At 45.2% G+C, this 16,353-nt stretch overlaps 1 protein-coding gene across 2 annotated transcripts in view; it reads right to left on the bottom strand.

Annotated features, from left to right (window-relative positions):
• MYO1D (myosin ID) overlaps positions 1 to 14,027 on the bottom strand; it is a 132,770-nt gene extending 118,743 nt beyond the window's left edge. Inside the window, exons 1-2 of one of the 2 annotated variants that reach the window (XM_040329843.1) lie at positions 13,846 to 14,027; positions 13,163 to 13,729 (exon numbers count right to left, since the gene is read on the bottom strand). In XM_040329843.1, coding sequence (XP_040185777.1) covers positions 13,163 to 13,257 — 95 coding nt within the window. In that variant the 5' untranslated portion in view covers positions 13,258 to 13,729; positions 13,846 to 14,027. Of the gene's footprint in view, positions 1 to 13,162 lie in introns of both variants that reach the window. The other variant, XM_040329842.1, reaches the window with a different exon arrangement.
• Positions 14,028 to 16,353: the final 2,326 nt, after the last annotated feature.

Raw genomic sequence — 16,353 nt, forward strand, 5'->3', positions numbered from 1 at the left:
CGTAAGTCGTCCGTGAATGGGGCTGGACGTAATTTACGTTCACATCAAAACCAATACATCCTTTCGGCGTACTTTGGAGCAATGCACACTGGGATATGTCCACGGACGGCGCATGCGCCGCTCGTTAAAAACGTCAATCACGTCAGGTCACTAATCATTTACATAAAACACGCCCCCCCTGTTCCTCATTTGAATTAGGCGCGCTTAGGCCGGCCCATTTACGCTACGCCGCCGTAACTTAGGAGGCAAGTGCTTTGTGAATACAGCACTTGCCTCTCTGACTTACGGCGGCGTAGCGTAAATACGATACGCTACGCGGGGTCAAAATTAGGCCGCCCTACCTGAATCCAGCTAAATGTTTCTTCTGATAATTCTCTTTACACCTTTGTCAGAAATCTTGCAAGGAGCACCTGGGCGTGGCCGGCTTATGGTGAAATTATGTTCTTTCCACTTCTAGATTATGTACAGGTCTCCCCTGTGAGGAAAGGAGAGCCGACAACCGGAATTTTGTTTACATGTGATCGGACACAGCAGATCCCATGGGTAAAAAGCCACGTCATCGGCTCTTTACCAAGATCGGGGCTTTGCAGTGTCCCAGGGAATCGCAGTGAGACTGGGGTGACGTCGTCCCAGAATGAGAGAGCCACACCGCCGCCATCATTAGTCTATACGGTGGGTGGGAGGTGGTTAAAGTTCATGTGCCTGTAAAAGCAGGTGTCCCAATACTTTTGACAATATAGCGTATATCTCTCACTCTCTGTATAGGCTGCAGTTCAAAATTTAGCGCTGGCACTGAAACACTCTTGCATCAATGGAATGGAGACTCTCTGGGCTGGCTAAGGCTGGCAAGAGCTTTTTCCTGAAGACCCGTAAAAAGCCATAATGGAAATACGGGTTTCTGGGTTAGTCTGACCCTATGATTGTTGTAGGCATCTTGGACAGCGCCTATAGTCCCCATCAAACCCTTTCCTTATCTAAACTTCACAGACTTAAGAATGGTGCCATGCCTGCCAATCATAAAACACACAATAAATACAACCTTTGGCTCTATTAGGAACAATCTTTCACAAGTCCATCCAATATAACTAGGCCAATGTGTAACAGAGAGGATTATAGTGCTATAAAAAGGAACAGCTCCGGAAAGTACACAACCATACCTCAACCTTCTGTTCGGTTCAATCTGATCACATACCGTATGAATTTCCTCCAGCTCCTGAAACAGCTAGGTAGTTTGCTTAGTTGGTGGTCCCATCACCCTCTCCCTCCCACCCGTTGATTGATAGAACAAAGGCATTAAAAATTTGCCAACCAATGAGCGGGTCCATGTGATCAGATGCAGCCACTGGTGATTTGACAGTCGGCAGAGTAGAATTTCATTCAAAATTTTTAATTTTAAGAACGTTTGTTCAATTCCTAATTGGTCAAATTGAAGTTTGTTTTCAACCAACAAGAGTGGAGCAGGATGGAAAAGATTTATTTTCATTTATTCTAAAATCAAATGTTGAAGAGGAAATAAAATTTGGAAGCACTTTTGATTGAAATTCGGCAAGTCATTGACTGGAATGAGAACTTTTGTACAAATCTCCATTAAAAAAAAAAAAAAGTCTACTGATGTATGGCCAGTTTAAGCATCCAATGTTTATAGAACCCGGTGAATGACCAATTTGTACTGCCCTGTGATTGGTTGCCCGTTATTAGTAGTAGTTCGTCAGTGCAGGGGAGCCAGTGACCTTAACTGTCAAACTGAAATTGAAAGGTTGGAGCAATCAATGGCCTCACATAAAGAACCCACATTCTATTAGCCAGATTCAGAGAGGTTTACGCCGGCGTATCAGTAGATACGCCATCGTAACTCTGAATCTGCGCCGTCGTACATTTAAGTGTATTCTCAAATTGAGATACACTTAAATGTAGCTAAGATACGACTGCCTGCGCCGTCGTATCTTAGCTGTCTAGTTCCGCCGGCAGCTAGGGGCGTGAACGCTGATTTACGCCTAGAATGCGTAAATCAGCGAGATACGCCTATTCACGAACGTACGCTTGCCTGTCGCAGTAAAGATACGCCTTTTACATAAGGCGTTTTCAGGCATAAAGTTAGTCCAACAAAAAGCTGGCCTAGCCAATGTTAAGTATGGACGTCGTTCCCGCGTCGAATTTAGAAAATTTTACGTCGTTTGCGTAAGTCGTCCGTGAATGGGTCTGGACGTAATTTACGTTCACGTCGAAACCAATAAGTCCTTGCGGCGTACTTTCGAGCAATGCACACTGGGATATGTCCACGGACGGCGCATGCGCCGTTCATTAAAAAAACGTCAATCATGTCGGGTCATGGTTTATTTACATAAAACACGCCCACTTCTTCACAATTTGAATTAGGCGCGCTTACGCCAGCCCATTTACGCTATTTCACCGTAACTTAGGAGGCAAGTGCTTTGTGAATACAGCACTTGCCTCTCTGACTTACGGGGACGTAGCGTAAATACGATACGCTACGCCGGCTGAAACATACGTTGCCCTACGTGAATCCAGCTATATGTGTGCTTTTACTGTAGGACTTCCACTGAATCTCATGCGTTTGTGAGCTGGGATAGCCAAGGACATAGGCCAGTGCTTGATGGACTTTTAAATAATATATTACTCTAGGAAAGAACTTCAGGATAAAAGAGGGCTTGGTTTTATGGCAAGTATGACGTAATTGGCAAGCTGTTCCACCACATAGTTCTACAATCCTACCGTACAATGTGTGGCCAGCCAAAGCCCTGCCAACTGTTGTGCCCTTGTCCTGAAAATGGCAGATGGGCAGGATTTGGCCTAGAAGACATGCAGCCAGTTTTTAGGCTAATAAAGGTGGACATCTTCTTGTGATGTCTACTCTTAAACGTAAAAAAAGCCAACAAGTTCAGGTAGCACGTTGCAAAAGGGAACACAGCAGGGAGGTCTTGAGTGGCCTCAATAGGAGGAATCTGTGCTGCACAGAGTGATTAGGGTGTGCCTGGGCGCACCCGGCACACCCTGTGCGCACGCCTATGGTCATCTGTCTTCTGCAATCTTCTTGTCTTCCTTCTTCAGCCATTGGACTGCCATTGATCATGTAGCTCCTGGGCATATGTGCTGAAGTTACATCACCCCGACACCCATCTCTATTCTTGGCTTCATAGGGATTAATGCACTTTTAAAGACTGGAAGGACCAGAAGGTTAAAAGTTGGACTTTTACTAATGATACAAAGTCAAGTGACTCCATGTTAGTATCCTACACATTTTTCCCAAAAATAGAATTGCAAAGGGTGAATACGGAGGAGTGCAATACCTGGTATACATAACATGCTTCTAAGGGATCATTGACATCTTGGTTATGTCAACAAAGGCAGAATGACTGCAATCAATGAAAAAGTACATTAGAATATGAATGTTTCTAACATGAAATAACGAACCAAATGATATCATTCTTAAACCATTACATCACTTGTAAGCTTACATCTAGCAAAAATGTAAAGACCTCATCAGTATAACATGTAAAAACGGTCATATGTCTACTATGCAGCGCTAGTACATGCCATTCCAATATTCATTGCATAATCTTGCTTTTATTTTGGGGGGGGGGGGGGGGGGGATTCAATAACCTGCAACAAAACAACAACAAAAAAAAAAATCTTTGTTTAGTTCTGTTTTGCAAATAAGTAATTTTCCTTCTTCACGGACGTGCGCTGACGAGGCTGCACTGATATTCAGCACTGATGGGCACTGGCAGGTGGTACTGATGGGCAGCATTGATGGGCACTGATGGGGCTGCCCTGATCAGTGCCCTGATTATCTGTGGACATGTCCCCTGTCAGGATTGATGGCTCGTCTCTCATCATGCTGTGACAGCAGCCCTCCAACTGCTCTCGGTGTTTCCTGGGAGACCAGCAAATTAGAGGAGTGATGCTGCAGTCAGGACAGCGCTGGAGCAGTAAAAGTAGTCAGGTAAGTGTTTAGGTGAGGGGGGTGGATATTACAGGTAGTGGAGAGTTTATCTTAATGCAGGGAATGCATTAAAACAGAATTTCACCCAAACGGGGCACAATCATTTTTTTGGGGGCGTGGGTACCCAAGTTTTGATAGGTACCCACTCCCAATTCCACTGGAATCACCTGAGCGATCTAAGCGGAAGTTTGTCGACCCTCCCTACAGCCTCTTGGAACTCAAAGGTCCCAGAAGGCTGTGGAACACTAACAAAGTGCAGCAAGACTTGTGCATGTGCAGTGGGAAGCTGGCTGTGAACCTGAAAGGAGTCATAGCCAGCTTCCCACACTAAAGATGCCGGTGCCCTGAAGACTGGTGAAGAACCTACCCAGGCGAACAGCTTTTTGTTCCTAGGGTGAAGATCCTATTTAAAAGGAAAAAAAAAAAAAAAAAAAAAAAAAAAAAAAATTAACATTTTTACATTTTCCAGCCTGGCTGGGGACCTGCCAGGAGTAGCTGATCTGATGGCATTGGTTTAGACTTCATACAATATCATACTGTTGCATGACAGTATAAGGCCCCAAGCTAAAAACTGCTGTAAAAACGCCAGACAAAAAAAACGTGAATGTTTTAGCCTTTTTTTGCTGGCGTTTAGCAGTGTTATACTAGTGTGTAAGCTACGTTTAGTAGCTGCAGTGTTAAGGAGCAGGGCCGCCAGCATCCTTAACAACCAGTTTATAGCTGGTTGCCAAGGAGCAGCCCGGGAAGCTGGCCGCCGCATCCTTAACAACAGATGAGAGCTGTTGATCAACTGATGAGACATCAGCTGAATGTAAAAAAAAAAAAAAAAACATTGCAAGCAGTACAAAAATGTAAAAACCAGTCCTTTGAGTCTTGTATGAATTTTAAGGGGAACCCCATGCCAAATTTTCAAAGAAAAACGGCATGGGGTCCCCCACCAATTCCATACCAGACCCTTAGGTTTGGTATGAATTTTAAGGGGAACACCCACGCCAAAACATAAAAAAAAAAAAAAAAATGGCATGGGGTCCTCCCCAAAAACCATACCAGACCCTTATCCAAGCATGCAGCCTGGCAGACCAGGAAAGGGGTGGTATAAGCGCCCCCTCCTGGACCACACCAAGCCACATGCCCTCAACATGGGGGGGGGGGGGTGTCCTGGTATGGATTCCCACATTTTTGAACCCCATGTTTTTTTTTACATTCAGCTGTCAGCAGGGTATCCCGCTGATGACTCATCCATTGTTAGGGACGTGACCGCTGGCTTTCCAGCCCTCTCCTTAACAACAAGCTAATGACTGGTTCTTTCAGGACGCAAGTGGCCTTCACCCCAAAAATTCTGCTAAATGGTGGACACCAGCGCTTAGCAGAGTTTGGGAGAGTTTAGGAACGGTCTGCGTTTTTTCTGCCAAAATGCTGCTCTAGAACGTACTGGCCCTGGGTTTATTTTTACAGCTTCTAAACGCCTATGCCACTAAAAGCTCCTAAAAGCCCGAGTGCATGGACACATTAGGCCAGATCCACAGAAGAATTATGCCGGTGTATCTATTGATACGCCGCGTAATTTCAAAGTTCCTGCGTTGTATCTTTGTTTTGGATCTACAAAACAAGATACGACGGCATCTGGGCTCGATCCGACTGGCGTACGTCTTAGTACGCCGTGGGATCGTAGGTACATTTTTCCGCCGGCCGCTAGGTGGTGTTTTTGTCGAATTCCGCGTTGAGTATGCAAATTAGCTAGATACGGCGATCCACGAACGTACATCCGGCCGGCGCACTTTTTTACGTCGTTTGCGTTCGGCTTTTTCCGGCGTATAGTTACCCCTGCTATATGAGGCGTACTCAATGTTAAGTATGGCCGTCGTTCCCGCGTCAAATTCTGAATTTTTTACGTCTTTTGCGCAAGTCGCTCGCGAGTAGGGATTTGCGTAGAATGATGTCACCGTCGTAAGCATTGGCTTGTTCCGGTTTAATTTCGAGCATGCGCACTGGTATAACCCCACGGACGGCGCATGCGCCGTTCAGAAAAAAACGTCATTTACGTCGGGTCAAGTAAAATTAACATAAAACACGCCCACATCTTTAACATTTGAATTCCGCGCCCTTACGCCGGCAGATTTACGCTACGCCGCCGTAACTTTAGAGGCAAGTGCTTTGTGAATACAGCACTTGCCTCTCAAAGTTGCGGCGGCGTAGCCTTACGACGATACGCTACGCCGGAATAAAATTACGATACGCTACGTGGATCTGGCGCATTGCGTTTAGAAGCTTTAAAAAAAAAAAAAACTCGGCAGACGCTGCTAAGAGCGGCAGTAAAAACGCTCTGTGTGCATGAGGACTAACATTCAGCCAGTTCATGCAAATATTTGCCTTCAGAGTCAGAGAAGGAGTGTCAATGTCATGAGGATCAGGTGGGCCTGTGCTTGGTGTCAGTGGCCTCTTCCCTGTAGAATGTATGTGGTTTTCAAATGACGAAGAGGATTTTCCTGAAAAAGAAAAGCGTGGTCGTCCTCCTGACAATGCCTCCCTTGTTCCAGCTTCCCATTCCATAGAATGTGTGTGTTACCATTAATGAACTTTGGAAAGAAGGATCACTCATACACATGTCACGGACATTAGTCAACTTTGTTACACAGAAAGAAAAGGGCTGACTGTTTCACCAAAGTAAATGCAGGAGCTTTAAATAGTTCTCCGACATCTGTACACTTTGGACCGGCTCACCCTTTAAACTTGCAAAAATAAACAAAAAAAATATGAATGTTTCACAGCGACAATATGAGGTTTGTTTTCAGGAGTCGTCATTTCCTTTCCGGTTCCTGAGATCCCAGACATTAAATCACAAGAAAATGCCAACTGGCGTTCACCTAGGACTTGGTGCCAGGACAGGAGAGGGGGGGGGGAGGGAGGAAGGGGTGGGCTGACGGCGGAGAAGAAGAGGAGGGGGAGGCCTGTGCATAATTACTAAAAAACACAACCCAAGCACCAAGGTTTGCTGCAGAAATGTCCCGCTGAACGTGGTCCATATTCACTGTGGGGGGCTCATAATCGGAATGAGGAAATGGGCGCATAAAGTACTGACTGCAATATTACAAAAACGGGTAAAAAGAAAAGAAAAGAAAACTCTCCAATCATATATATATTATAATATAATAAAGGAAAAAAATATGCAGAGCACAATAGAACATTAATAGCTAGATTCAGATACAGTTACGCCGGCGTATCAGTAGATACGCCGTCGTAACTCTGAATCTACGCCGTCGTAAATTTAAGCGTATTCTGGAAACCAGATACGCTTAAATTAGGCTAAGATACGAGTGGCGTAAGTCTCCTACACCGTCGTATCTTAGGGTGCATATTTACGCTGGCCGCTAGGTGGCGCTTCCGTTGAGTTCGGTGTAGAATATGCAAATGACTAGATACGCCGATTCAGAAACGTATGTGCGCCCGTCGCCGTTTACATTAGAGATACGCCGGCGTAAAGATAAAGCTGCTCCCTAGGTGGCGCTGCCCATGCTAGGTATGGACGTCGGAACAGGCCTATCTTTTTACGTCGTTTGCGTAAGTCGTACACGAATAGGGCTGGACGTAATTTACGTTCACGTCGAAACGGCGTACTTTGGAGCAATGCACACTGGGATATGTCCACGGACGGCGCATGCGCCGATCGTAAAAAACGTCAATCACGTCAGGTCACTAATCATTTACATAAAACACGCCCTCCTGTTCCTCATTTGAATTAGGCCGACCCATTTACGCTACGCCGCAACTTAGGAGGCAAGTGCTTTGTGAATACAGCACTTGCCTCTCTGACTTACGGCTGTGTAGCGTATATGCGATACGCTACGCCGCCTTAACATTAAGCCGGTCTCTCTGAATCCAGTTATAAGGCTGGATTCACACCTATGCAGTTTTAGTGCTTTATTGCATTTTGCAGATTTTTTCACTACAGTCCATTTAACATGGTTTCCTATGGAACACGTTCTGTAGTGCAAATCTGCAAAATGCAAAAAGCACTAAAAATGCCATAGGTGTAAATCCAGCCTCACACCTTGAAACAAATCATCTTTTGATGGGTGAGAGATATAGCTCCAAAAAAATAATCTATTGAGGGCACTACAGCTATATTGCAGTGCTCTGGAATATTGTAATAAAGGCCAAATGATAAAGGCAGACAGCACCAATAATGTAGTAATATCTTTCAGTCTGCACTAGAATTAAAAATGCACTCACAAAAAAAAAAAAAAAAAAAAAAAAATCGGAATAAGGAAAAAGGCGTATAAAAGTACTGACTGCAAAATTACAAAACAGGTAAAGAGAAGAAAAGAAAACTTTCCAATCGTATATCTAATAGAGGAAAAAATATGCAGAGCACAGCAGAACATTCAAACCTTGAAATAAATCATCTTTTGAGGGGTGAGAGATATAGCTCCAAAAAAATAATAATAATAATAATCTATTGAGGACACTACAGCTATCTTGCAGTGTTCTGGAATATTGTAATAAAGGCCAAACGATAAAGGCTCACAGCACCAATAATGTAGTGATATCTTTCAATCTGGACTAAAATGAAAAATGCACTCACAAGAATAAAATATAGAAAAGCTTCTTTGTGGTTCAGGATAATTTCCCATATCCAGCCCAAGAAAAACCTCAAACTGCAGCCAGTGGTAGGTTTGGTGCTGTAAGGTGTTGGGATGCTGAGAACAATGAGAGCCACCAACACAGCGTGTGGCATGCAGCATTCATCTTCCAAGAAAAGGTAAGTTCCTCTTACTTCCAGGTCAAAAACTTGGGCTGTATTCTAGACCAGTGGTTGCCGACCAGTGGTCCGTGGACCACAAGAACATTTTTGGTGGTCCCCAGGAGTTTTGCTGCAAATCAACACTGTGGCGGATGTGTACCGCCCAATGTTGTTTCCAGTGTTGTTCTCAATGTGCGCCGACAGTCAATACTGCCACGGTACATCGATACCCGATGCACTCATAGGAAGGCTACTGGAGTAGCGCAGAGAGCGGGAGGTGAAGAAGGAGGGGACTTCTAATGGCAGCACTGATCACAGACTGTGGGAGGGAGAACAGAGCTTGAGTACATGTCTGGTGGGCAGAGAGCCGGAGCATTGTGTATATAAGGCAGCAGTGTGATCCGGGGCAGTGGTTCTCAACCTCAGTCCTCAAGAACCCCCAACAGGCCATGTTTTGGGAACTTCCCTTAGATAAAATAGCTCCTATCCAGGGCTTTTTTTCAGGGGGAACTTGGTGGAACTCAGTTCCACCACCTCTGGCTCAGACCCTTTGGTGCCTGCTTACCGCAATCACTTGTAAACACAGATGTCCGGTTTCTGTGTTTACACGTGACAGCTCTGCACTGTGTGTAATGCAATCCTGGTATTTAATGCCCCTTTAGGACCCTGTATGTGGGGGGGGGGGGGATTTTGGGGGGTCGTGGTTGAGTTCCAGCACCTATTGTTTGATAAAAAAAAAAAGCCCTGCTCCTATCAATACCCTGTCATTGATATTGATTCAAAGCAGCTGTGCAAAGTAAAGGAAAAACCTGAAAACATGGAAAAATTGGGGGAACTTAGGGACTGAGTTTGAGAACCACTAATCCAGGGGGAGGGGGGCAGAAAGCCAGAACATTGTGTGTAGAAGGCATGTAAAATTCAACTAATGCTTCATACACACGATCGGAAATTCCGCCAGCAAAAGTCCGATGTGAGCTTTTGAACAGAAATTCCAACCGTGTGTACGCTTCATCGGACTTTTGCTGTCGGAATTTCCGCCAACAAAAGATCGAGAGCTGGTTCTCAAATTTTCTGATCGTCTGTAGCAATTTCAACGCACAAAATTCCGACGCATGCTCAGAAACAATTAGACACATGCTCGGAAGCATTGAACTTCATTTTCTCGGCTCGTGGTTGTGTTGTACGTCACTGCGTTCTTGACGGTCGAAAGTTCAGAGAACTTTTGTGCGACCGTGTGTATGCAAGCCAAGCTTGAGCGAAATTCTGTCGAAAAAAACATCCAAGGTTTTTATAACGGAAAATCCGATCGTGTGTACGTGGCATAACTGGTCCATGTGATTCAAAATTTTGTGTTTAGTGGCAAGTAAGGTCCGAAAGGTTGGCGACCACTGGCCTAGGCAACTTGTTTCAGGGAGAGATGCCCTTTCTCATGCCTTATACAAAAACGTTGGAACAGTAGAAAAGGCCTCTTGCCCATGGCAACCAATTTGGTTAGAGTGTATGTATAATCCATCCTTTTTTTTTTTTTTTTTTTTTTTTAACAATTTTGATTAAAAAAAAGGGAAGGATTAGAACCCCAGTCAATGTCCCTTTGGGAAGATTGCCCTTCACTTCCTGTCCCAGAGACACAATGAGAAGTGAGAGGAAACACCTATCCTTTTGGCCCCTTCCCCTGATCCAACTTAGTCCACCCTCCAAAGATGCATACTTACCTCTTTGGATACCCAAAGCCAGATACAAGTCCAAAGGAGATCGAAGATTTGCAGTCCAGGGACCTCGCCTGTGGAATGCACTACCAACCACCATCCGACTGGAGTCGGACCACTTGGCCTTCAGGAGAAAGATTAAAACCTATCTCTTCTGAGGTCAAGGGGTTCCTTACCCATGAAATGGATACAGCGCCCAGAGGCGATTCAGTTTGCATGTGTTGCGCTTTACAAGTCTCTCTCTCTCTCTCAATCCCATGTTTGATTACATCCAAATAGTGCCCCATAGACTTCCATTGGGCTGGGCCCTGAGGCGGGAGATGGCCCCATAGAAGTCTGGGTTTATAATGCGCAGGTGCGGCCAGGACAGTGAAGACTTATGGTGCTGGATGCGAACAATCAGTGGAACTGCCGCTTGAAGATAGAGGCAAGTATTCATCCGTGAAGTTAAAGCGGAGCTCCACACAAAAAGTGAACCTCCGCTTTTCGGAATTCCAACACCCCCCCCCCCCCCCCCACTCCGGTGTCACATTTGGCACCTTTCAGGGGGGAGGGGGTTGTAGATACCTGTATAATACAGGAATTTGCACTCACTTCCGGGCAGTCACGCCCTTCCTGTCGTCATCCCCCGCTGTCTTCTGGGAAACACACAGTTCCCAGAACACAGCGGGGACCAGTGAGGAAGCGCAGCGCGACTCGCGCATGCGCAGTAGGGAACCGGGCAGTGAAGCCGCAACGCTTCACTTCCTGATTCCCTCACCGAGGATTGCGGCAGGGGCAGCCAAGAGATGAGCGATTGCTCATCTTCTGCCGACATCGCGGGCACCCTGGACAGGTAAGTATCCATTTATTTAAAGTCAGCAGCTGCAGTATTTGAAGCTGCTGGCTTTTAATATTTTTTTTAGGTGGATCTCCACTTTAAGATAGGCCAAAGGAAGAAGGGCAAAAAGAAAAAGTTCATCTTGTTTTAAATTGCACTTATTCCCTTAAGTCACATGAAATGACCGATCGAATGATCACATCAATATGTGTTTGGAAACCATAATGCCACGTACACACGGTCGGAATTTCCGATGGAAAAAGTCAGACGGAATTTTTTCATTGGATATTCCGACAGTGTATATGCCCCATCGGACTTTTTCCGTCGGAAATTCCGACGGACTTAGAAAGAGAACATGTTCTTTTTTTTCCGACAGAAAAAAATTCCGTTCGTCTGTATGGAATTCCCGGAAAAAACACGCATGCTCGCAAACAATTCGACACATGCTCGAAAGCATTGAACTTCATTTTTCTAGGCTCGTCGTAGTGTTGTACGTCACCGCGTTTTTGACGATCGGAATTTGGTGTGTCCGTGTGTATGCAAGACAGCTTGAGCGGAAATCCGTCGGAAAAACTTTATCACCCCCATATTTAATATCTTGGCTGACGTTCTGACTCTTTTTCTCCACCACAGATTCAGAATCTTCCTGCCCCAGTATATCTATCAGGAAAGTAAGTTTACTTTGCAACAGCAAGTGAGTGGGGCTCCAATGTGAGGTCATATAAAGGGCAGCAATTAATGAATTGATCGACACCCTTGATTGGAACACCAGGTTCCTTGGATCAAATCCCATCAAAGGCACAACTGTACGCCATTTTTATATCCTCAGTAATTTCCTCCCACAATCAAAAAACATAAGTAGGTCATCATCCATCCAAAACAGGTCCTTGTGTACGTTTACAACTAGATCATGGCCATTAGAGCTTCAATGGTAAAGTCAGGTGTAGGTTTATAGTAAGGCTGCATTCACACCTGAGCGACAAAACGCCGGACGCTTCTGCCGCTAGAGGGGAGAATTCCCATTGCTGTCTATGGAGATGGTTCACATCTCATAGACGCCGAACGCCTGTCGCCTGAAAAAAAGTCCCGGACCCTTTTTTTCAGGCGACAGTGGCGTTTTCCCATTGACAGCAATGGGAAGACTTTTGAAAAAAAAAAAAAAAAAAAAAAAAATCGAAAGTTTCACACCCGCGGCAAAATACGCCGCTACCGCCGAACGCGGCTGTCGCTAAGGTGTGAATGGGGTCTAAAGCGTGAACACAACCTTTTTGTAAGGTACCTGATGCCAACAATAGGGCACTATTCCTTCCCTTGGGGTAGGGTTGTCCCGATACCGATACTAGTATCGGTATCGGGACCGATTCCGAGTATTTGCGGGAGTACTCGTACCATCAGTCGACGGACCATCAGTCAGCTTCATCGGTTATCCGATGAAAACGGTCCATCAGTCCGTTCTCATCGGTTGGACTGATCGTGTGTACACGGCATAAAGGTTCTTATTCACATATGACAGGTAAGGATGAGCTCCGGCGTGTTCGCATGGAACACGTGCAGAGCCCGCCAGGAAGTGTGCACAGCGCTGTGCTAATCACAGCCAGGGAGACATTGTCCCGATGCTCGGCTGCAGGGATCGTGAAATGTCTCCCTGGCTGTTATTAGCGCAGCGCCGTGCACACTTCCTGGCGGGCTCTGCACGTGTTCTATGCGAACACGCCAGAGCTCATCCTTAATAACAGGTCCTCTTTACCAAACTCACTGAAAACATTACAAGGCTTATCTCTAAAACAGCACAATCAGCAAAGTGCAGACACCTATAGCAACCAATTAAACGTCAGCTGCTATAGTAAGACAGGTGAAAGATGAGTTCTGATTGGCTGCTACAGACCCCCCTGCACCTTATAAGTTGTCATTTGGGATTTTGCAGCACTTACCTGAGTTTTAAATTAGCCATAAATTCTGGTAACGTAACCGAGTCCATTAGGACAAAGTCCGCTTTCCCGAACTGCAGCCCCTCTTGCTCCGCCATGGTCCTGGCGACACCTCGGCTATGTCAGCGACACCACGGCTATGTCAGCGACACCACGGCTATGTCAGCGACACCACGGCTATGTCAGCGACACCACGGCTATGTCAGCGACACCACGACTATGTCAGCGACACCACGGCTCTCCTGGAGATGTAGATGACAAGTTGCACTTCCAGTCCGCTCACAATTAGTCAGAAGCCAGCACAGCGACAATGTGACACACAGATGCACCCTGCCTGCAGGAACGGTCACACCCAGGCTGGACTTGGTTCCCTCTCAGATTCCACTCTCCCCCTGTCATCCCCAGGTGTGGGACTTCTAGGACTACAATACCTCTGGGATGCCGCAGTCTCTTAGCAGGTGGGACCCTTTAAGAAGAGGACGGTTTCTCAGAAGTCTGCTCCAACCTACGTCCTCCTGTCCCAGATCCCTGGATTTCCGGCACCGTGGAATGTTTCACCAAGAAGGAATGCTATAAAATATCACATAAAAAGAAGAAGGGGCAGCAGACACAATGGAGGGGGTCAGTTCAGGACGAGGACTTTCCTTTCTGTAGCAATGTTAGGTATGAAGTTACAAAGGTCTTACAGTGCAGGTGAGTCCTCCTGTCCTTTGATCCTCCATAGAGGGACAGGTCCTGGAGGTAGGATCAGTCTTGTGTGCTGTGTGTGGGATCCAGTCCCATCCATCCATCCATAGAGGGAGTGATCAGGAGGAGGAGGTGAGGAAAGGAGGAGAAGGCTACAGTCAGGGGAGAAGAGGAAAGGTAAGGCAGAAGAAGGGAGGGACTAGGGAGGGCTGCCAGAATAGAAGCTATTCACATACAAGGGGGAGGAAATGAGGGAGGGGAGAGGAGAGGAGGAAGGCGGTGCACAGGGAAGGAGAGGAGAGGAGCAATCAGAGGAGGAAAACTTCCAGACAGCAGTGTGGGTGGAAGGAGAGGAGAGAAGGTGAGAGCACAGGTGATGTGTACACACCAAGCTGGCCAAGACCTGAAAATGGTGGCAACCGCTCCATCCACCAGTGCTTTTATTGTAATGCTGGGTTATAACTACTATAGTTATTTAGTGTTTGCATGGTTTACAATGGCACAACACACCTCTCCTGCACAGGAGCCACACTGATCAGTTACATTTATCATCATGTGTTTTTTGTTTTTGTTTTGTTTTTGTTTGTTTTTTTATATATTGTTCAAAATTATTTAGTTATTAGTTGTTGTAACTCCTTTTGGTTGCCTGTGTCTTTTTTATTGTATTTATTTTTGCACTCTGACTGCGGTTGATTTGACTAAAATTGGAGCGCGCAAAATCCGGTGCAGCTCTGCATAGAAACCAACCGGCTTCCGGGCTTTTGTGTGGTGGTGTGTTGTTGTGGTTTTCAGCCCCCCCCCCCCCTCTTTTTTGTGTTTAATCAAAGCTTAACCACTTCAGGATTCTCCCCCCCCCCTAATAACCAGGGCATTTTTTGCAATTTGGCACTGCATCCTTTTACTGACAATTGCGCGGTCATGCGACACTGTACCCAAACTAAATTTGATGTCTTTATTTTTTTCCCTCCACAAATAGAGCTTTCTTTTGGTGGTATTTTTATGCCACAGTATATATGTGTGTGTGGAGCGGGCCGCAAGCGGTTAAAGTGTAACTAAAACTTTTTTTTTTTTATATATATATATATATACATTTTGGATAGAGGGGAGATGGATTAGAGCGCCTGTCAGTTTTTATTGCTCACTGTGCCCCCATTTGTGAGATTCATCATCCGCTCTATTTTTCCTGTTTACCATTATCATTGAAAGAAAAAGTAAATCCCAAATTTTGGGTTGTTCCCAGAAAAGTAATAGAGGGGAAATCTTTCAATAGGGACACTGGTTCTGGTGACCTGGGGGTCCCCAAGAGATTCCCATAACCACTTGCCTACTGGGTTTCAGCGATGTCGCACTTTGACAATTGCGCGGTCATGTACCCAAATTTTTTTTATTATTTTTTAGACAGAGATTTCTTTTTGGTAGTGTTTGATCACTTAAAGGGGTTGTAAAGGATTTCTCTCCCCCCCCCCCCTAAATGGCTTCCTTTACCTTAGTGCAGTCCTTCTTCACTTACCTCATCCTTCCATTTTGCTTTTAAATGTTCTTAATTCTTCTCCCTGGTGTGGAGAAAGCCTTTTGAGAGGGGAGGGGGCGAGCAGGAGTGTCAGGACACCCACTAACACACAGCTCCTTTCTCTATCTGCAAAGTAGAGAGTGTCCTGACTTGGCTGCTCGCCCCCTCCCCCCTTTAAGAGGCTTTATCCACACCAGGGAGAAAGCCTCGCATTACTCTTTTTTGAGATCTGGTGTTTACAAGTTAACTGTTTTTTTGTTTTGTTTTTTTTTTGTTTTTTTGCTAGAAAATTACTTAGAACCCCCAAATATTAAATAAATAAATAAAAAAATATATATCCTAGAGAATAAAATGGCGGTCGTTGCAATTGTTTTTGTCACACCGTATTTGCGCAGCGGTCTTACAAGAGCAAAAATCACTTTTTTTGAATAAAAAAAAGACAAAAGAAAAGTTAGCCCATTATATATATATATTTTTTTTTTTTTTTATATTGTGAAAGATAATGTTATGCTGAGTAAGTTGATACCCAACATATCACGCTTCAAAGTTGCGCCCACTCGTGGAATGGCGACAAACTTTTACCCTTAGGCGACATTTAAAAAAATTCTACAGGTTGCATGTTTGGAGTTAGAGGAGGTCTAGGGCTAGAATTATTGCTCTCACTCTTAACGATCGCGAAGGTTCCTCACATGTGTGGTTTGAACACCGTTTTCATATGCAGGCGCTACTCACGTATGCGTTCGCTTCTGCGTGTGAGCTCGTCGGGACAGGGCGGATAAAAAAAAAAAATTCTACTTTATTTTTTTATTTTGACACTGTTTTAAAAAAATAAACATTTGGGTCACGTGTATTCCTATTACAAGGAATGTAAACATCAAACTATTATTGCAAATAAGAAAATTTTCGCCTTCACTGATGGGGCTGCACTAATAATGGGGGAACTGATGATCAGTGCACTGTTTATCTGTGTGCATATCCCCTGTTACCGGCCCTCCTC

This window comes from Rana temporaria, chromosome 12, assembly GCF_905171775.1.
Source record: "Rana temporaria chromosome 12, aRanTem1.1, whole genome shotgun sequence".
Lineage (NCBI taxonomy): Eukaryota > Metazoa > Chordata > Amphibia > Anura > Ranidae > Rana > Rana temporaria.